The sequence below is a fragment of the Periophthalmus magnuspinnatus genome, chromosome 3 (genome assembly GCF_009829125.3).
Source record: "Periophthalmus magnuspinnatus isolate fPerMag1 chromosome 3, fPerMag1.2.pri, whole genome shotgun sequence".
In the NCBI taxonomy this organism is placed as follows: domain Eukaryota; kingdom Metazoa; phylum Chordata; class Actinopteri; order Gobiiformes; family Gobiidae; genus Periophthalmus; species Periophthalmus magnuspinnatus.
In genome coordinates, this window is record NC_047128.1 from 606,867 (window position 1) to 628,576 (window position 21,710).

At 42.0% G+C, this 21,710-nt stretch overlaps 1 protein-coding gene across 1 annotated transcript in view; it reads left to right on the forward strand.

Moving 5' to 3' along the window:
* The window catches only part of adamtsl3 (ADAMTS-like 3), a 185,272-nt gene that overhangs the window by 92,184 nt on the left and 71,378 nt on the right, over positions 1-21,710 (forward strand). Inside the window, exons 4-7 of the mRNA XM_055232542.1 lie at positions 1,151-1,196; positions 3,697-3,933; positions 13,108-13,237; positions 19,862-19,936. Coding sequence (XP_055088517.1) covers positions 1,151-1,196; positions 3,697-3,933; positions 13,108-13,237; positions 19,862-19,936 — 488 coding nt within the window. The remainder of the gene's footprint in view (positions 1-1,150; positions 1,197-3,696; positions 3,934-13,107; positions 13,238-19,861; positions 19,937-21,710) is intronic.

Sequence of the window (21,710 nt, forward strand, 5' to 3'; positions counted from 1 at the left end):
ATGTTGTATTAAAGAGGAGGTATTTACTTCTATGTTGTATTAAAGAGGAGGTATTTACTTCTATGTCGTATTAAAGAGGAGGTATTTACTTCTATGTCGTATTAAAGAGGAGGTATTTACTTCTCTGTTGTATTAAAGAGGAGGTATTTACTTCTATGTTGTATTAAAGAGGAGGTATTTACTTCTATGTCGTATTAAAGAGGAGGTATTTACTTCTATGTTGTATTAAAGAGGAGGTATTTACTTCTATGTTGTATTAAAGAGGAGGTATTTACTTCTATGTCGTATTAAAGAGGAGGTATTTACTTCTCTGTTGTATTAAAGAGGAGGTATTTACTTCTCTGTTGTATTAAAGAGGAGGTATTTACTTCTATGTTGTATTAAAGAGGAGGTATTTACTTCTATGTCGTATTAAAGAGGAGGTATTTACTTCTATGTTGTATTAAAGAGGAGGTATTTACTTCTATGTCGTATTAAAGAGGAAGTATTTACTTCTTCTGTTGTTTTAACTGTGACACTTCACATATTTAGATCTATGTTTCCTTTTATTGTTTTGAAAATTACATATTCGCCCAAAACAAAGTATTAACATGTTTCACAAGTTTCAGTTTTGTTTTTGAGCTCCGCCTCTTCGCTCTCTGTGTTAAGTCGCTCCCCCTTCAGAGCTTGATGACATCACAAGGTGGAACGTCGTATTTTGATGTTTGTAGATGTGACAGACTCATAATAAAGTGTGACTCAGACGTTCAGCTACGTCCATTTATATCTACAGTCCATCACTACACTCGTCTATCTTTAACCAGGACAAGTCACAGCTCAGATCAGTGGAGAGGCGAGCCTGGTCAGAGTGACATTTATCCATCATTTTCACAATAAAAACACATGTATTTACAACATCTGTCTACTATGGAACATTTTAGGCAAAGGAATAACAAGAAAAACAGTTGGTAGAAGCTCCTCCCTCTTCCCTCTTTCCAGAAAAGTTCCACGTTACACCTTTAATACACAACACGTGATATAAAAACTGTTTTGCATCTTATTTATACATCATTTCCGAGCTTTTTCTTTTACGTTTTGGTCCAAATCTGTTTAAACTCTTCCACTTCTGCTCAAACGTATTTAACTCATCAAATGTTGTTTTATTTTGCAGAAACTGTGACGGGAGGAACATTCGGTACAGAACCTGCAGCACCGCGGTGAGTCTGCTGCTTTCACACGCCGCCGTGACCCCGCGGCGCTCAGACCGTGGTTACGCACTCACGGGGTCTTTACGTGGAAACATAAACTGGGTCAGGGTTTTATTTCACGGGGATCATTGACAAACGTGTGAAAGTCCGACTCAACTCGGTGATAAAACGGTGGAAATGACCACAGCGGGAATCAAAATGGCCGCTCGTGTTTGACCACAGCTTCATCACTGCGTCTTTACGGGAAACCGCGCGGCGTTATGGTCATGAGTTTGGACATTTGAAGCGGAATTATATGAGCTGAGGGTGTAAATGGTGGAGTAAAAACACAGGGAGCAGCAGGAGGTGGTGCAGAAGGAGGTGGTGGATGAGGAGAGAACACAAATGTAATAAAGCACCGAAGAGAAGACAAAAACAACAACAACAACTACAACAACAACAACTACAACAACAACAACAACTACTACAACAACAACAACAACAACTACAACAACTACAACAACAACAACAACAACAACAACAACAACTACAACAACAACAACAACAACAACATCTGAGGACACGACTCACTCGACTCTGCTTAGGACACGACTCAAAAGACATAGGACATGGCTCAAAAAAACCTTATTATAATCACACGCTTGCCCCTCCACAGAGCTGACCAGCACCTTGGCATAAGCAGTAACATCTCCATGGAGATGACTGCCACCAGAGAAGTTCCACAATGCAGCTTTAACATATTTACGAGACCAGAAAACTACAGTGGTGGTTTAACTGCGTGGATTATTGGAGTATTGATACTGTGCAGCTGATGTCATCAATGTTCCCTGTGCGTGTGATGCTAACAGGAGGCACTGCTCTGTCTGAGGCTCTGTTAGACTTTAATCTGAGTTTTGTTTGAACACAATCTGACCAGAAAGAACTGATTTATCTGAACGACAACAGATGAAACAAGTCACTCTCAAATCACATTACTGTCACAAGCTAGCATTAGCATTAGCATTAGCATTAGCATTAGCATTAGCATTAGCAAAACATTTTCAGTCAGTCACTTTCATCTTTTTGTGTAAAATCAGACTCTTAAACAGGACCATGAGCTCAGACCGACCACAGGCTCCAAAAAATGAGCTGTTTAAATCTATTTCGTTTTGTCGGCGTTTGCTAATGTGTGCGTTGCGCCTCCACGATAACCGCTGAACATTCTGCCCGTAGAGAGGCGTGTAGAACACCCCCAGTGTGTCGTCTATGAATAGAACAGCTGCGGTGAAGCTCAGCAAATATCGAATTAGTTTTCCATTGAGAACTCGAGCTCACTGCCCCCGCCTGGCTCACATCGGTATTACACTGACTCTTCTGCTAAATAATTAAAGTTGTTTAAATAGTAAAAGTTATATACATCTGCTTAGAAGTACAATGTAAGTTCAACTGGATTAGACGATATTTACCCCAAAACAATTAGTTATATGTATGTGGGCGGGAAGGGGCGTTAACTTCAGCATCCTCGCTCCTGATTGGCTCTTTGGGTCTGGTCAGGGCTGAAAACAAAGTGACCAGCGGCGTCTGTGGGGCAGATGTTTGCTCTGGTTTATGAATGAGTTTGTGAAGTTTATTTGTATCGGACGATTCGTACACAACATAATTCAAAGTGTTTTACAGAATAAGAAAGACGTTAAAATCACACAAATCAAAACATAAATAATCACAAATAATTGGAACAAAACCAGGACAAAACACTAAATGATATTTTAAACCATCTCAAATCTAAACAGGTCTGGATTTATTTTGAGTTTATTTTTGTTCACTTCACTGGTCTCTTGTTTATCTTGGGGGTCACGTTCTAAAAATAACCCACAAAAAATGAAATCTGTGAAGTATCATCTTTATTTTTTACATTATTCTCTCTGTTTTTGTCTGTAAAACCCCTCACCACACACTTTATACACTTTTCTTATTAACATTTTCTCACATTTACTCTCTCAAAGTTCAGTCTTTGTCGGTGCAGAACGTTTCATCGACATTGTGGGTTTTGTCGGGGAGAAAACTTCCAAACTGACATAATGTTTCTCCTCCGCACGAGTGTCTGAGGGAGGGGGGCGTCTGTGGATGTTAATGGGGACACCTCATCGTCTGCTACGGGCCAAAGGACAGCGGTGATTCAGGTCGGGTTGGGTCCAGGATATTTGTCATAGAACAGACACGAGGATAATTCAATTTGTGCAAGAGTCTGTGGAAACAAGAACGTTCCTCTTCTGAAAACGATGAGTATTTGTCTGTGTATTTGACTTTGCGCAATTTTACGATTCAGAAAAGCAAAAACATAGTGACGTCTGCTCCCATTGGACACTCCAGTTTCCTTAGATGAGAACTCTAGAGACACAAGCACAGTTTATTTGTATTTTTAAACATTTGAGACTGAAGTTTGAGCTGATAAACTAATCCAAACACGTCCGTAAAGTCTTTCTTCTCTAAACGTCTCATTTTCTCTCTCTCGTCCCGTTGCTGGTCTCAGGACTGCCCTCTAGAGGCGGGTGATTTCCGCGCTCAGCAGTGCTCGGCCCACAACGACGTGAAGCTCGACGGCGTGTCGCACGAGTGGGTGGCGGCGCCCTACGACCCCTCCGCCCCCTGCGCCCTCCGCTGCCGGGCCAAAGGCGGGACCCTCACTGTGGAGCTGGCCCCCAAAGTGCTGGACGGGACGCGCTGTCGGGACGACGCCCCGGACATGTGCATCAACGGAGTGTGTCAGGTGACCGCACTGCTACTGATGCTACGCTGCATGTGTGTCTATGGTAGAACTAGGGACTCCCAGGTTTCTAGAATGTTCTGCAGACATTAATGCGTCCCCCACAATGCATTTCACTGGAATGTTTTCAAACAGCACAGAGCTTGTACTTTAGCAACTTATTAGCAACGTAGCAGCGAGCGCTAACTGGAGACAACGTGAAGGAACGACTCAACGGTTAAACGGATCAGATTATATTATTATTCGTCCTGTTGAGCTTCAGCCACAGAGACACGGCCATAATATAAAGTGGATTTTTGTGAATTTTTCCATATTTTTGTCAGTGTTAAGTTTAGTTTTGTGTAGAAAACTTGTATTTTTGTGTGAATTGACTTGTGGGAGGAGCCTTGGTGAATAAAAGAGGAGTCCTGTCCTCTGTCCTCTGGGCCTGGTCCACAGACGTCACTATGAGACATGATGATTTATGATTGTTTTTATGTTTTTATTTGCTGTATCTGTAAATTCTGTAAATATTCCCTTCAGTCATTCACCTGTCGCTCACCTGTCTGGAGGATCTGGACAGGGCCGTGGTCGTTTACATCATCCTCAGAAAGAAACAGAAAGAAAGAACGTTTCCATGGAGACAAGCAGGCCAGATAGAGTCAGGTTTGTGGAGATGCAAGCCTACTCAGTGTAAAGACAGAGTTTTGTTTGAATTTTTACATAGCAATAAACAAGCAAAATTTTAAAAAAGTAATAATAATCTCGTGCCCCATACTGTATTTTTTGGACTTAGTCACACTTTTTGACATAGTTTGGGGTGTGGCTTATATTCAGATGAGACTTCTATGTGAAATATATGTTTGTTTGCGAATTATACTCCGGTGCGATTTATACTCCAGAGCGACTTATACTCCAGTGCGACTTATACTCCAGTGCGACTTATACTCCAGTGCGACTTATACTCCAGAGCGACTTATACTCCAGTGCGACTTATACTCCAGTGCGACTTATACTTCAGTGCGACTTATACTCCAGAGCGACATACTCCAGTGCGACTTATACTCCGGAGCGACTTATACTCCGGTGCGACTTATACTCCGGTGCGACTTATACTCCGGTGCGACATACTCCAGTGCGACTTATACTCCGGAGCGACTTATACTCCGGTGCGACTTATACTCCGGTACGACTTATACTCCGGAACGACTTATACTCCTGTACGACTTATACTTCAGTGCGACTTATACTCCAGAGCGACATACTCCAGTGCGACTTATACTCCAGAGCGACATACTCCAGTGCGACTTATACTCCGGAGCGACTTATACTCCGGTGCGACTTATACTCCGGTGCGACTTATACTCCGGTGCGACATACTCCAGTGCGACTTATACTCCGGTGCGACTTATACTCCGGTGCGACATACTCCAGTGCGACTTATACTCCGGAGCGACTTATACTCCGGTGCGACTTATACTCCGGTACGACTTATACTCCGGAACGACTTATACTCCTGTACGACTTATACTCCAGTGTGACTTATACTCCGGTACGACATATACTCCAGTACGACTTAACCACTCTGCCAGCGCTCATGCTAACCACTCTGCCAGCGCTCATGCTAACCACTCTGCCAGCGCTTATGCTAACCACTCTGCCAGCGCTCATGCTAACCACTCTGCCACCGCTCCTGAACACGAGGCCGTCTGTTTTTCCCTCTGGAGCGGCAGAACCCGGCGTGTTTGGCGTGTTTGGCGTGTAAAGTGTGCGATGCAAACAGTCGTGGGTGAGATTATAGACGTGCTGTGTTAAACAATCTGACAGCCAATTTTCTGGTCAGTCTGAGAGACACAAAGCGTTTGAGCAGCTGACCGCGGGGTTTCTACGGCAACAAATGAGAAAAACACGAGAGGGACGACAGGCCGACGTCCAGACCGTGCTGTGAATGTGAGTGTGGTCTCGCCGTATAATCACCGCACGCTAACGCTAACGCATCAAACCAGATCTGCTCCTCTCACGGGGATCACTAATCTGACAAGGAGAATGATTTTCATAACAAATTTACACGAGCGCGGCGAGGATTACACCTTTTCTCATTTCCAAACGTCAGCTTCAGACGTCAACTTACAAACCCGTCTTACTCTTGGTGTAAAGTCATTTTTTGGGGGAAGATCGTGACTATTTTGGGTTTTAAAAGTACGTTTTTAGAAGTAGAAAAATCACAGGTGGAATTGAGACGTCTTAAAGGGGAAACGGGGAAGAAATCAAAATTAGGACTAAAAAAACAAACTAACGCCCCATTTTCTGAGTGTCGTTTTTGAACAGATTAAACTAAATATCTGTATCTGCAAACATCACTTATCGGCCAAAGCAGCAGGTCAAATATCAGATATCGGTATCGGCCCGTCCCTGTAAAATGACCTTTGTTTTAACGCCCCATCTGTGTAAAATTATCAATAAAAATCTATACCAAAAGTCTAAAAGAGAGCAATTCAAAGTTAAAAATACTGGATTTTAAATGGACAAAAGTGTTAAAAACTCAACAATAAACAAAAAAATATGAACATGAATCATTTCGTAGACCTTAAAATAGTTTTGAAATGGATGTTCTGATTTAAAATGAGATGAGTTTTTGAGATATTGTCCATTTAACGTTGCATTTGACCCGTTTGTTGTAGATGTAAAGCTCTTTGGGCGTCCTGTTTAAATCAAATACACTCGTCCTATTTTCTTCAATGCTGTTCCCAGAATCCACAGCAGAATCTGATGTTTTGTGTCTTTCTCAAAGTCAAAATGCGGTTGTGTTAATTGGCCTGTGCTTGGATCCGCCCCCTGCTGCGCTCCAGGCGGGGGGCAGACTCCTCCAGGCGGGGGGCGGACTCCTCCAGGCGGGGGGCGGACTCCTCCAGGCGGGGGGCGGACTCCCCAAAAACACGTCCCAAACATAAGACTTATTTTCAGATTTACCCGTCTATGTCTGCCCCTCTCAAGACCACAGCTCCAGGGAAGATCACTCCTGGGAACGAAAACGAAACTGACATGGACGAGATTCAGTGCAGCCTGTAGGGTCCACAGACACTGAGGTTAAGTGTTTTGCCCAAGGACACAACAACATTCATCTGTGGGATCTGACCTCCAGACCAATGACGTTTATGTCAAGAGTGAGATTTGAACCACCAACCTTTGGATCAGTGGAGAAACGCTCTACCAACTGAGCCACTGTTGCCACCTGCCTCCTCATGTTTTGTTTTTTTTTTTGTTTTTTTTTAAAGGAAATTAAAATTAAAGTTCCTAGAAAAATACAGTGAACAAAATTCCTTTGAGCTGATGGTTTTGATTAAAAGGACGTGAACTGTGTCTGTGTCTAAAATCTGTGTTTATTTATTTACATGGACAATCCTGAAATCATGTGACAGTGCAATTTAAACAACTGTTTTTTTGGTCTATTGTAAAAAATAGGAAAGGTGATTTAAACATGAATTGGACATGTGACATGACAGTAACAGTAGTAACAGAGTAGTAACAGTTGTAACAGTAGTAGCAGTAACAACAGTAACAGTAGTAGCAGTAGTCACAGTAGTAACAGTTGTAAAAGTAGTAACAGTAAGAGAAGTAACAATAACAGTAGTAACAGTAGTAACGGTAACAGTAGTATTAGAGTAACAGTAGTGACAGTAGTAACAGTAGTAACAGTAGTAACAGTAGCAGTAGTAACAGTAGTAACAGTAGTGACAGTAGTGACAGTAGTAACAGTAGTAACAGTAGCAGTAGTAGCAGTAGTGACAGTAGTGACAGTAGTAACAGTAGTAACAGTAGTAACAGTAGCAGTAGTAACAGTAGTAACAGTAGTGACAGTAGTAACAGTAGTAACAGTAGTAACAGTAGTAACAGTAGCAGTAGTAACAGTAGTAGCAGTAGTAACAGTAGCAGTAGTAACAGTAGTAGCAGTAGTGACAGTAGTAACAGTAGCAGTAGTAACAGTAGTAACAGTAGTGACAGTAGTGACAGTAGTAACAGTAGTAACAGTAGCAGTAGTAGCAGTAGTAACAGTAGTGACAGTAGTAACAGTAGTAACAGTAGTAACAGTAGTAACAGTAGCAGTAGTAACAGTAGTAGCAGTAGTAACAGTAGCAGTAGTAACAGTAGTAGTAGTAGTGACAGTAGTGACAGTAGTAACAGTAGTAACAGTAGTAACAGTAGCAGTAGTAACAGTAGTAGCAGTAGTGACAGTAGTAACAGTAGCAGTAGTAACAGTAGTAACAGTAGCAGTAGTAACAGTAGTAACAGTAGTAACAGTATTCTTACGGGCCCCTGCGCTGCTTCAGCGGCGTCTTATTTATAAACTGTATTTGCTAAATTTTGCTTCATGTTTTTACTGTAGATTTTGTCGTTTTGTAATAAACTGAACTCAAACATCTGCACTGAACCTGGAGTCCACAGAACTCTGAGACGAGCAGCTGTTTCAGGGCTGGCACATGACAAGGAAGTAAATGAATATGAACTCAGAGCTGGAGCCTGTTTGCTTCAGCGCCGCACACACACAAAGGTTTTAGTTCACTACAGTCATTTGACTGAATCTGACTCATTTGGCCAAAACAGTACTCAGGTACATTTATTCAATAAAACTGTACTTTTTTGGGTAGTTTTCAGTCCAGGTCGTGTATTGCGGTCTGTGAGTGCCTTTGGATGTTTTGTTTCTTTGTGAACACAGCAGACCAGGTCGAGAGAGAGAGCGGCTTTAGTTGATTTATTACATAAAACCCATCAGCGGAGGCGATGGGCTCGGCGGTGGCGGCGTGTCTGGGTCCGGGACTAGTCTTTCGTCAAGTCTGTGCACCCAGTTTAATTAAGTTGCTTCTAGTTTATAGCTGACGTCTTTTCTCCTTCACTGGAGCGCAGCCTCTGATTGGTTTACGCTGCGTCAAACGTTCAGCTTTTTCAACTCTGGTGCCTGACGCTTTGAATGAGTGAACAGAGCGACCAACGAGCGACCAACGAGTGAACAGCGCGACCCACGAGCGAACAGAGCGACCAACGAGCGAACAGAGCGACCAACGAGCGAACAGAGCGACCAACGAGCGAACAGCGCGACCCACGAGCGAACAGAGCGACCCACGAGCGAACAGAGCGACCAACGAGCGAACAGAGCGAGCAAAGAGCGAACAGAGCGAGCAAAGAGCGAACAGAGCGACCAACGAGCGAACAGAGCGACCAACGAGCGAACAGAGCGACCAACGAGCGAACAGAGCGAACAGAGCGAACAGAGCGACCAACGAGCGAACAGAGTGGCCAACGAGCGAACAGAGCGGCCAACGAGCGAACAGAGCGGCCAACGAGCGAACAGAGCGGCCAACGAGCGAACAGAGCGGCCAACGAGCGAACAGAGCGAGCAACGAGCGAACAGAGCGAGCAACGAGCGAACAGAGCGAGCAACGAGCGAACAGAGCGAGCAACGAGCGAACAGAGCGGCCAACGAGCGAACAGAGCGGCCAACGAGCGAACAGAGCGACCAACGAGCGAACAGAGCGGCCAACGAGCGAACAGAGCGACCAACGAACAACACCTGTGATACCTTGGGCTGAACACATCTTTACTTGGACCAATACTTTTTAACTTTTAATTGAGTAATAATATTATGAAGTAATGGTACTTTTACCTGAGTATAATTTTTGGCTGGTGTAGTAATGTAAGTGCAATTATGGATGAGGCTCTGGCATAAAGAAAACTCCTGCACATTTACATCGTTAGAACATTACCTGACATGCAAATATAAGGAGAAAAATAATGACATTGATATTTAGAACTTGAGAAACTCGTGGAGGAGAGAAGGACACGTGAAATACTCATGTTATCTGCTCAAACATCTAAATTCGCAGCAGTCGGAGTAATAGTAGTGTCGTCCGACTGTCCTCAGCAGGAGAACAGCATTATATTTTGGTTTGATTTGGCTTTTTCCAAACAGTTTGTTTGTAATAATCTGAATGTAATAATAAAAGACAAGATAAAAGACAACAGCAGTGGGCCTATCCTATAACAAAACATGGAATAAACACTATTTAGTTTACATTCAAATAGCAAACGTAAATAGAAATGGAAGCACAGAGTAACAGTGAACTTCAACTCACTTTAAAATGGCGGACAGTCTGACCACATCAACCCAGCGCACCCTGGACAGTGCTAAACCCGCTCTGAATCAATCACAAATGTACAAGATCGCTCGCAAAATAATAAAACATTCTTAAACATTCTAAACAATTACATCCGATTACACTTGAATTTAACACTCGCGCCGTCACGTAGCGCCGTCTTTTCGTTGCGTGAGCCGTTACAGTCTGCAGAGGATGTTTAATCTGAATCAATCTGAGTCAATCCTCGGTTCTACAAACTAATTTTGAATAATCTGAAAATATGACGCTCATTACAGCACTGCTCGTCGATATTAAAGATTATTTTCGTACTTAAAACCCATTGAAACTCACATTTTTTTCTACTTACGCGCACCGTTCTCTGTCTGTTTCTCATTTTCCATATACTACAGTGACATCTACTGGCTGGACAGAAAATTGCAACTACTTCTTCTTAAGTTATATCTTTTTTTTAACCCGGCTACATTTATATCAGGCGCCTTCTTCCTCTCTGGCCTCGACGAGCCTCGTTTGGAGCTGGATGCTGTTCGTGACGCCACACTCACTCAGTATCAGTGATAATAGTCAAAATATGAGTAATAATTGTTAAGATTCCAACTGAAATAAGAAACAAACACATTTCTAAGATCAGTAGTGGGTGTAGCGGCTGCAGACCCTGAGCGCGGTGAGGGGCCCCGCTCTCAGACAGCAGCCCTGCAGTTTGGAGCTGATAGAATGAGGCCAGTTCTTCCTGTATCTTTGTGCGTGGATAAATAATGCATCGAGTACATACAGCAGAAAGTACACAAGAAAACACCGGGGGAGTAATGGAGGAGCAGGAGAAGCAGATGTGGTTTGGAGATGGAGGAAGTTCTGGTTTGGTCCTGGTTTAGTCCTGAATAAATGGACTCAGTTTGGTCCTGTTTTAGTCCTGGTTTAGTCCTGGTCTAGTCAAGGTTTAGTCCCAGCGTTTGGCCGTATTTGAAGTATTCTGTGCGTGTACTTTACCACTATTACATGACCTTTTCACTGTTTACGGGCGCCATTTTGAGGACTTTTCACCATTCAAATCACACATATCACTGTCAATTAACAGCCAAATTTCCTAAATAGTTTCTCCATGAATACAATAATTTTAAAGGTGCCGTACGTGTTTTTTCTGGGTCGTCCACCTGCTTGTTTTGCCTGGAATGTTCCGCAGTGTGGCATTAAGAACACGTAGCACGTTTAATCATGATAAATACACCTTTTCTTTTTTGTAAATAAAGTAAAATGTAGGTAAATGTCATAATCTGCTGCTGAAACTCTGCTGCTTATGTAACGGAGAGAGGAAGCTGATTATGCATTCAGTTTTTTTTCTTTTGTTGGAGTTTCTTTATGTTCACAGATGAATATAAAAATGTGCTCCGACTGTAGAAATGATTCACGCAGAGACAGAAGCGGCGCTCTGCAGTTCTTCAGATACAGTGAAACGTGTCGGGTCGGACGCATGTGGCCTCAGCAGCCGCCGCGATGTTAGTTTGGATTTAAACTTTGAAAATGTGTTTGTTTTGAGGCGCGACGTGACGCCTCAGTCAAAAACTCGGCAAAACCTCAGGAAAACACGAGGTAACTAAGGACGCATTCAACAGGATTTATAAACGGACAGAGCTAACCTGCTAGCTGCTACGTTCCAAACAGGAAGTGACTCATTTTGGTCTTAAATGTTCGTATTAACCCTCTACATGATCCTGGAGTCATTTTTTTTTTAAGTTACATTAAAGTACATTTTTTATTTTATTATTTTTATTTTATTATTTTTTATTTTGAGTTTATTTATTTATTTATTTTGTGTTTTTTTTAGTTCATTTTGAGTTCATTTATTTATTTTTTGTTATTTTGAGATTTTCTTTCAATTATTTTTCATGTTTTTTTGTTGTTATTTTTCGTGTTTTTTTTAAGTCATTTTGAGTTCATTTATTTATTTTTGGGGGTTTTTCATGAGGTTTTTTTTTATTTATTTTTTTCATTTTATTTTCATTTTATTTATTTTTTTTTTATTTTGAGACAAATCAGGTCCTTCTTTCCCCGAGGTCGCTCCTGTTAGCGTTAGCAACAGGTTTGATTGACAGTGTTGCTAAGCGGCCGCTCCCTGATAAACCAGCGATGTGGATGGGTGGGGGCGTGACCTTCAACAGCCTCGCTCCTGATTGGCTCTTTGGTTGCTGTGATACTCACGTTCAGAATTGTAAATATGTAACTGTGATTGGAGCTTTAACTGATCGAGCCTCGATGAGTCTAAAGTCTCGTACAGTTTATGGTTCACACACGATTGTGCCAATGAAGAACTAGACCAGGACTAAACAGGACTAAACCAGGACTAAACCAGGACTAAACAGGGACTAAACCAGGACTAGACCAGGACTAAACCAGGACTAAACAGGACTACACCAGGACTGAACCAGGACTGAACCAGGACTAAACAGGGACTAAACCAGGACTAGACCAGGACTAAACCAGGACTAAACAGGACTACACCAGGACTGAACCAGGACTAAACAGGGACTAAACCAGGACTAGACCAGGACTAAACCAGGACTAAACAGGACTACACCAGGACTGAACCAGGACTAAACAGGGACTAAACCAGGACTAGACCAGGACTAAACCAGGACTAAACAGGACTAAACCAGGACTAAACCAGGACTAAACAGGACTAAACCAGGACTAAACCAGAACTAAACCAGGACTAAACCAGAACTAAACAGGACTGAACCAGGACTAAACAAGGACTAAACCAGGACTAAACAGGACTAAACCAGGACTAAACCAGAACTAAACCAGGACTAAACCAGGACTAAACCAGGACTAAACCAAGACTTGAACAGGACCAAACTAAGTCTTCATCAGGACTAAAGGGGATTCAACCCACACTCATGATGTTTGACTCATATTTTATGTTGATTGTGGAAACCCAAACACAGAGTCGACATCTCCCATCCCTCACTCAAATCCTCCACCACATCAGAGAATCAAACTCTGCCTTTGTGCCTCTGAGCCAAACACCTTCTCTGTCGTGTTTTGTCCACAGGAGGTGGGCTGTGACCGTCAGCTCGGGAGCAGGGTCAAAGAGGACAACTGTGGAGTGTGTGGAGGAGACGGAAGCACGTGCCGCTTGGTCCGAGGGCAGGCTTCAGTCCACCTGTCCCCCCCAGGTCCAGGTGAGCGCCCCGTCCCGCAACCACAGAACCTTTATTTAGGATATTTTATATTTTATGACACGAATGTGCTGTCGACAGTAGAAAAAAGTGGGTTTCAGGGCACAGAACATAGACTGTTTATATACATGGACATCGCTAACCTGCTAGCGCTGCGTTACAAACAGGAAGTGCATTAGCATTAGCATTAGCATTAGCCAACAGTTTTTCACCTTTTCGTGTAAAATCAAACTCTTTAAACAGAACCGCGAGCTCAGACTGACCACAGGAAAATGAACGTCTTTAAATCGTTCTTCGTTTTTGTCAGTTTTTTGCTAATGCGTGCGTCGCGTTACCATGGCAACGCGGGTTATCCTCAACAGCCGCGCTTCTGATTGGCCCCGACGTGGAATTTCACCTTAAAAATATATATATATAAAACTGATCGAGAAGTTGTCTTGAATCAAAAAGTCTGGGTTATCGAATCGTTTGCGCGCAGTCGTCAAAGAGCTGTCGTCTCTAAAGCATCGTCTCGTCCTCAAAATGAACGACCGTCAAAATAATCAGACCAAGTGAAAAAATGGTCCAAGTGACTCCAGGCTGGACACGTCGTCTTGTCGCTAACAAACGAGACATAAGCCCGAGTGTAACGACGAATAGTATCAGGGAAATGAGGTCAAACAGATAGAAACATCACGTATAAATACAAGTAAAGAGGAAGTCGGTCAAACAGACGACTCCAGATCAGCGTTAATGAGATTTTTCTTTTTAAAATTCAAATATACGAGATGAACAAGAACAGCAAGAGGCGTAACCTCCTGGTGTCCTCATCTGTGGACAACACATTTTGGATTGTTTAGGCCACAGTGCAAATTTTTAGAAGAACAGCAACAAGATCATGTTCAATTTTGAATATTTCTAAGAGTTTAGAATATAATTTTTTTTGTTTATTTTTATTTTATTTTTTTATTTTATTATTTTTATTTAATTATTTTATTTTTATTTGTTTTTATTATTATTTTATTGTATTTTTATTTTATTTTTTATTTTATTATTTTTATTTAATTATTTTATTTTTATTTGTTTTTATTATTATTTTATTGTATTTTTATTTTATTTTTTATTTTATTATTTTTATTTTATTATTTTATTTTTATTTGTTTTTATTATTATTTTTATTGTATTTTTATTGTATTTTTTATTTACTTCTTTTTTTATTATTTTATTTGATTAAAGCTCGGGTCTCAGGAGGTTAAACATTTATAGAACATGTGGAATAAAAATATTAAACAAATACATACAATATTACATTTTATATTTCAAATTCTGCACATGGAGCTTTAGTTCTCAAGGTTTTTGGGTTTGTAAAATAGTTTTTCGAGTTTATAAAGAGGAAAAAAGGGATTGAAACACAACAAATTTGGGTTTGTGGCTTGAAAATGTATGAATGAATATGATATTTTTGATAGAATTAGGATTAGATTCAAGACAAATACTTTTTTTAAACGCCAAAAAGTAAAAGTTGTTGGTTTATCTCGAGGTTTTTTATTCACAAAACCTCGATAAGCTTCATTTGTAGCTGAAGCTGTGACGTCTTTGTACAGTTTATGATCTAATTCTGATAAAACTACATTATCACGTGTTTTGAAATTCACATGTTTTAAAATTTGCCTTAAAAACGAGCTACAAAAACACAAACGCGGTCCTGTTTTGTGAGGATATTTCCTGTTTTCTAAAGTGCTTTTTCTGTTTAAATTTTATCTCCCGCTCCAGTTTGAGGCTCCTGTTTTATAACCACAGAAGCAGCTAATGGGGATCCATAAAAACAAATAAACAGAGGAGGCAATTTCACTTCTGAATTTATCGAAACAAGTTGCAAATGGGTCCGTAAAAATGGTTTATTCATCAGGCGACGGGAGCTGAAAAGAGGTTTTTTGGAAGATGGTCACGAAATATCAGAGTGAAATTGGACAAACTGTGGACGAAGCGACGCGGGGTTTAAAGAGACAGAAGCGTGTCTGCGGAGAAACGTCACGATAAACGATGAAACGATCAGATTCAAACCGCCGAAAATTAAAAATAAACCAGGAGAATCCCAGGAAACCGATTAAAAATACACAAAAAAACACAAAGAAACACCAGAATGAACCAAAAATCAGACCTGGGAGTGACGTTTTCAATCCTCTACAGCTAAAATCTGACTGAATTACACGAGAAACAGCAGAAATCTCCCCGTTTTTGAAACTAAAAAGGTCAAAGTTCAAAGTTTAGTTTAAATATTGAGGTTCAAAAAATATAATTCTGTTTTTCGCACGAGTCCTGACCTTTGCCCCGGCGCAGATGTGTTTTATGAGCAGATCGTGAGGTGAAAATAAGTCGCCTGCGTCTCATTATGAAGTGTTTTAATGTCCGTTAATCAGGAAGTGCGCTGTAAGCATGCTAGTTGTTAGAATTACTGTGACGGTGAAATCTGAGAGTCGTGTAAAGTGTTTAAAAAGGAATCATGGAGAGTAGAGAGTGTTTAGAATGAACCTGTTTGAACGTTTTAAGACACGCCCCCTGTGACACGCCCACTGTGACACGCCCCCTGTGACACGCCCCCTGTGACACGCCCCCTGTGACACGCCCCCTGTGACGTCCGCTCTTCCTTCTCCAGTTTTATTTTCTTAATCGTTGATACTCGTTGATTCTGCAGCGTCGCGTCGTCATTTTGGTACAAATGTTTAAAAACGCTCTGCTCTAGTGCGACGTGCGTCTGTCCATAGGGGGCGCTGCAGCGACACGACTCTTTATCGTCATGACGACTATGGCGACGTGAGCTCCTATTGGACGCCGCAGTTTATGAACTTGAACTCAGCTGGACTTGTTTCTTTTATTAAGTGGTTTTAGATGAATATTGTGATTTAAAATGTGTAAATTATAACAGAGATGAGAACCATAGAGACTCAAGCTCAACAGGACGGGTTTAAGTTTAAATTTCTATTTTTCTCCATCTCACTTCAGTTTTATCCAGTTCCTCTTTTGTATTTTTCCATCACATGAGCACAGTCTGTCTTCTTCTTCTTCCTCCTCCTCCTCCTCCTCCTTCTTCTTCTTCTTCTACTTCTTCTTCTTCTTCTCCTCTTCCTCTTCCTCTTCTGTTTATTCTGAGCGGGTTTATGGAAATGCCATCTGGGCACAGCACCTCCTGCCAGCAGAGGGAGGTGCTCAGGGAGGTGCTCAGATATGAGTCTCCTGCCAAAAATGAAATCGATTTCTGCACCAAAAATATTCAGTTCATTTGAGTTTCAAAGACAGAAATGTACAACAAGAAAGAGCTGAGCTGTAGAAAGAGCTGTAGCGCCCCCTTTTGTGCAGTACTCCAACTCCTCCATGCACTGTCAACGTTTCCTAAGTCATTCCCACTTTGATAAAACACTTTTGTGATTATTTACAGTTTGCAGCTCTGAATGTGAAGTACTTTAAGTCAGTTTGCTAGCCGTTAGCCATTAGCCGTTAGCTTGTTTCGTGGTCCGTCAGCTCTTCCTACTCGACGTGTTTACGCCCCACAGAACTACCTGACTACTGATTCCATTCGCCCTCGTCTTAAAACTCATATATTTTTTTACGTTTTGCTCGCGCGCACTTTTATTAGTATATTGTTTTGTTCGTCGCCGTAGTAACCCCCTGACCCGGCTCGTCGCATCCGAGCGTCCGCGCGCCTCTACGCCGTTCCCCCCATTTGCATTTTGATGTGTTCCCACGGCGTCGGTGTCCAAAGCTTTTTTCTTTTTATCAGAAGTGACCGTTTAACTCGTGCGACGCGGCTCAGGTGCGGAAAAGCGCCCCCCGACTGTGCGGAGGGGCAGGGGGCGACGGGACAAATTAGATGAAAAAAGAAAAAAAATATGTAAAACAGGACTCGTGTTTGAGGTGAGATTAAAAAAAAAAAGCGGGAGACGCCAGGGGAGCGAGGACGACGGGTGAATTCATAACGACAGACGGGGAGCGTGGAGGCGGCGGGGGCGAGGAGGCGAGGAGGCGGGGGCTGATGCAGTTTCAAAATAAAATGACTTTACACGTGTAGAATTTTAATGCGTTTGAGGTGTTTCCTGAGCTAAAGCTAAAACGCTCCAGTCTGTACATTTGAATTATTTTACTAGAAATTTGGAAAAAAAAGTACATTTTCATTAATTTTTTGTGTCTTTTTCAGTGTAAAACCTGCACATTATGATTTTTAAATGTGTTTGGACTGTAGGAAATGCACTATATTGGAACATTTTATTGTATTTTCCTGCTAATGTTAATGATGAACTGTTAGGTTTGTGATGTAATTGTAGTGAAATGTGTTTTTTAATGTTTAATGTGTTTTGCAGCAGTGGCTAAATCTGGTACAAATCATCTTTTCTTTTGTACGACTCGTGAATTTGTAGACGGTCCCTGACGAATAACGACTAAATAAATAAATAAATAAATAAAGTGCAGGCGTGTCCATCGTTTTTTACGGAGAGACACATTTTGACGACTTTAGCACCGGTTCAGTTTATTTTAACCTCCTGAGACCCAATAAAATAAAATAAATGAATAAATAAATAAAAAAAAAAATAAAAATTAAAATACAATAAAAAAATAATAATAATAATAAAAAAAATTAAATACAATAAAAATATAAAAAAATAATAATAATAATAAAAAAAAATTAAAATAAAGAAATAAATAAATACATGTTCTAAACTCTTCTTGTTGTTGTTCTTCTAAAAATTTGCACTGTGGCCTAAACAATCCAAAATGTGTTGTCCACAGATGAGGACACCAGGAGGTTAAAGTGTTTTTATTTAGACTTTCGATCATATTTGACGTGTTTTTTGCCGTGTTTCCTGCAGCGTGTTCACCGTGACACTCTCAGAATCACCACGGCGCCGTTAACTTCACTTTTCACGATAAAAAACAAAAGTTAAATCTGTCACTGGACTAAAAGTTGTAGCAGTGAAGACGTTTTTATCTGAAGGAGGAGCTAACGACGCTGAAGCTCCAAACATCTATTTTCTCCAGTTTAAGACAGAAACGTCTTCGCTACGAAAAACTTTTTGCCGCCGACTCGTGGGGAAAACCATGAATCATTTAAAAAAAAACAAAAGTTTATTCCGACTCAGAACCTAAACGTCAGGTCTGTCTCAAATCAAAATGTTTTGTTTTAAAAGTAAAACATTTAAAACGGTAAAAATCACCGTCTAGTTTAATAAGGGACCAAGAAAAACTGTCCCGAGGGCCGCATTTAGCCCCGGGGCCACAGTTTGGACAGTGTGAGTAAATGTGGGCCAGTGTGTGTGTAAATGTGGGCCAGTGTGAGTAAATGTGGGCCAGTGTGTGTGTAAATGTGGGCCAGTGTGAGTAAATGTGGGCCAGTGTTAGTAAATGTGGGCCAGTGTGAGCAAATGTGGGCCAGTATGTGGGCCAGTGTTAGTAAATGTGGGCCAGTGTGAGCAAATGTGGGCCAGTATGTGGGCCAGTGTTAGTAAATGTGGGCCAGTGTGAGCAAATGTGGGCCAGTGTGAGCAAATGTGGGCCAGTATGTGGGCCAGTGTTAGTAAATGTGGGCCAGTGTGAGCAAATGTGGGCCAGTGTGAGCAAATGTGGGCCAGTGTGAGCAAATGTGGGCCAGTGTGAGTAAATGTGGGCCAGTGTGAGTAAATGTGGGCCAGTGTGAGTAAATGTGGGCCAGTGTGAGTAAATGTGGGCCAGCGTGTGTGTAAATGTGGGCCAGTGTGTTTATGAGATGTTTTAAATCATTGTTCGACTGCTCAGCGACTAAAATAATTATCTGACTTTCTCTGTGTTTTTATTTTTTATGTGAAACGAAGCAGCTCATTGGTCGTGTTTCATTTTGGACAAACTCATATTTCTCTCAGATTAAGTTCAGAGTTTCGTTCACTGATCCTGCACTCCTCTCTGTCTCCTCTGATTTTTTTTTCTTTCTTGTTCTCCTCGGCGGCGGCCATATTTGTTTGGACACAGACTGACCGTCCATGTCTCTGATTGGCTCTCCCACCTGTCAATCACACCCATGTGAACTCAGGAGATAAAACGTGTGCAAAGACTCACATCTGTGTAAAGTGATGCATCCTGGGAAGAGAAAATAATTGTTGCAGACGAGGAGCGCAGGATTAATCAGGAGGAATGAAATCAGCATTTGATTAGACGCAATTAACAGATCTGAAGTTCCTCAAAATCTGCTGTTTTATTCTGTGTAAAAACGTCTAATCCTGTAGTGTCCCTGTGTGTCAGATGCCCTCCCTGTGTGTCAAACATGTTCTGAATGTGTTTCTCGTTTTAGCTTCACAGTTGAGTTTCAGTCTTTTTGACGTGTTTAAAATACGACTTTGATCAGAGCCTTTTATTAAAACATAAATCAAATCTAATCTCAGACGTGATGTTTGTCAGAAAAATCACAGTTTAATATTTTCCCCAGATGTTTCAGCCCAACTCCAAATCCATTTGTTTATGTTCTTAGACGGACACGTGCTACATTAGCCTGTATGCTAGCGTGTGCTACATTAGCCTGTATGCTAACGTGTGCTACATTAGCCTGTATGCTAACGTGTGCTACATTAGCCTGTATGCTAACGTGTGCTACATTAGCCTGTATGCTAACGTGTGTGTGTGTTTCAGCTGTGAAGAGCGTCGTGGAGGTGCCGATGGGGAGTCGCTTTCTCAGAGTCAGCACCAAAGGACCGGCCACAATGAGTGAGTGATACAAGAGGACCTTTCACATAGCACCTTTCACATGGCAACCTTCACACAGCACCTTTCACATGGCATCCTTCATATAGCCCCTTTCACATAGCACCCTTCACACGGCACCCTTCACACATTACATTTCACATAGCACCCTTCAGATAGCACCCTTCACACACCATTCTTCACATAGCACCTTTCACATGGCATCCTTCAAATAGCGCTCTTCACACATTACCCTTCACACAGAACCTTTCACATAGCACCCTTCACACGGCACTCTTCAAGTGGGACCTTTCACATAGTACCCTTCACATAGCACCTTTCACATGGCACTTTTCACATAGCACCCTTCATATGGTACCGTTCACATAGCACCCTTCATATAGCCCCTTTCACATAGCATCCTTCACACAGCACCTTTCACATGGCATCCTTCACATAGCACCTTTCACATGGCATCCTTCAAATAGCGCTCTTCACACAGCACCCTTCACACGTTACCCTTCACACAGAACCTTTCACATAGCACCCTTCACATGGCATCCTTTATATAGCACCCTTCACACAGCACTCTTCAAGTGGGACCTTTCACATAACACCCTTCACAAAGCACCTTTCAAATGGCATCATTTTTATGGCCCCTTCACACAGTCCCTTTCACACAGCCCCTTTCACACAGTCCCTTTCACACAGTCCCCTTCACTCAGCTCCTTTCACACAATCCTTTCACAGAGTCCCTTTCACACAGCCCCTTTCACACAGCCCCTTTCACACAGTCCCTTTCACACAGCCCCTTTCACACAGCCCCTTTCACACAGTCCCTTTCACACAGCCCCTTTCACACAGTCCCTTTCACACAGCCCCTTTCACACAGTCCCTTTCACTCCGCCCCTTTCACAGTCCCTTTCACACAGTCCCCTTCACTCAGCTCCTTTCACACAATCCTTTCACACAGTCCCTTTCACACAGCCCCTTTCACACAGTCCCTTTCACACAGCCCCCTTCACACAGCCCCTTTCACACAGTCCTTTTCACACAGCCCCCTTCACACAGGTCCCTTTCACACAGTCCCTTTCACACAGCCCCTTTCACACAGTCTCTTTCACACAGCCCCTTTCACACAGCCCCTTTCACACAGTCCCTTTCACACAGCCCCCTTCACACAGGTCCCTTTCACACAGTCCCTTTCACACAGCCCCTTTCACACAGTCTCTTTCACACAGCCCCTTTCACACAGTCCCTTTCACACAGTCCCTTTCACACAGTCTCTTTCACACAGCCCCTTTCACACAGTCCCTTTCACACAGCCCCTTTCACACAGTCTCTTTCACACAGCCCCTTTCACACAGTCCCTTTCACACAGCCCCTTTCACACAGTCCCTTTCACACAGTCCCTTTCACACAGTCCCTTTCACACAGTCCCTTTCACACAGTGCTCTGACTGTGGCCTCGTGCTTCAGTCTCATGAGTCTGTTTTGCAGACGGCCCTGGTTAAATAAACAGTCTGATGTTTCTAATCAAACGACATGAGATTCTCTAAACTCTGGGCGTTTCGTTGGGGGCGGGGCTTGGCGTTGGATGTCAGTCAAAGTGAACTCAGCGCTGCGTTTTCCACAGAGTGACTTTATTTCATAATCAGCAGATTATTTCATAATCGGACACATTTACACTGTTTTTGTGATCTGTTAAATCAAATAAATCAATATCTTTATTTAACATTACCAGGTTCCTCATCAACACAAATAAAACTCTGTGATTTTGTTATAATTTTATCTCTAAA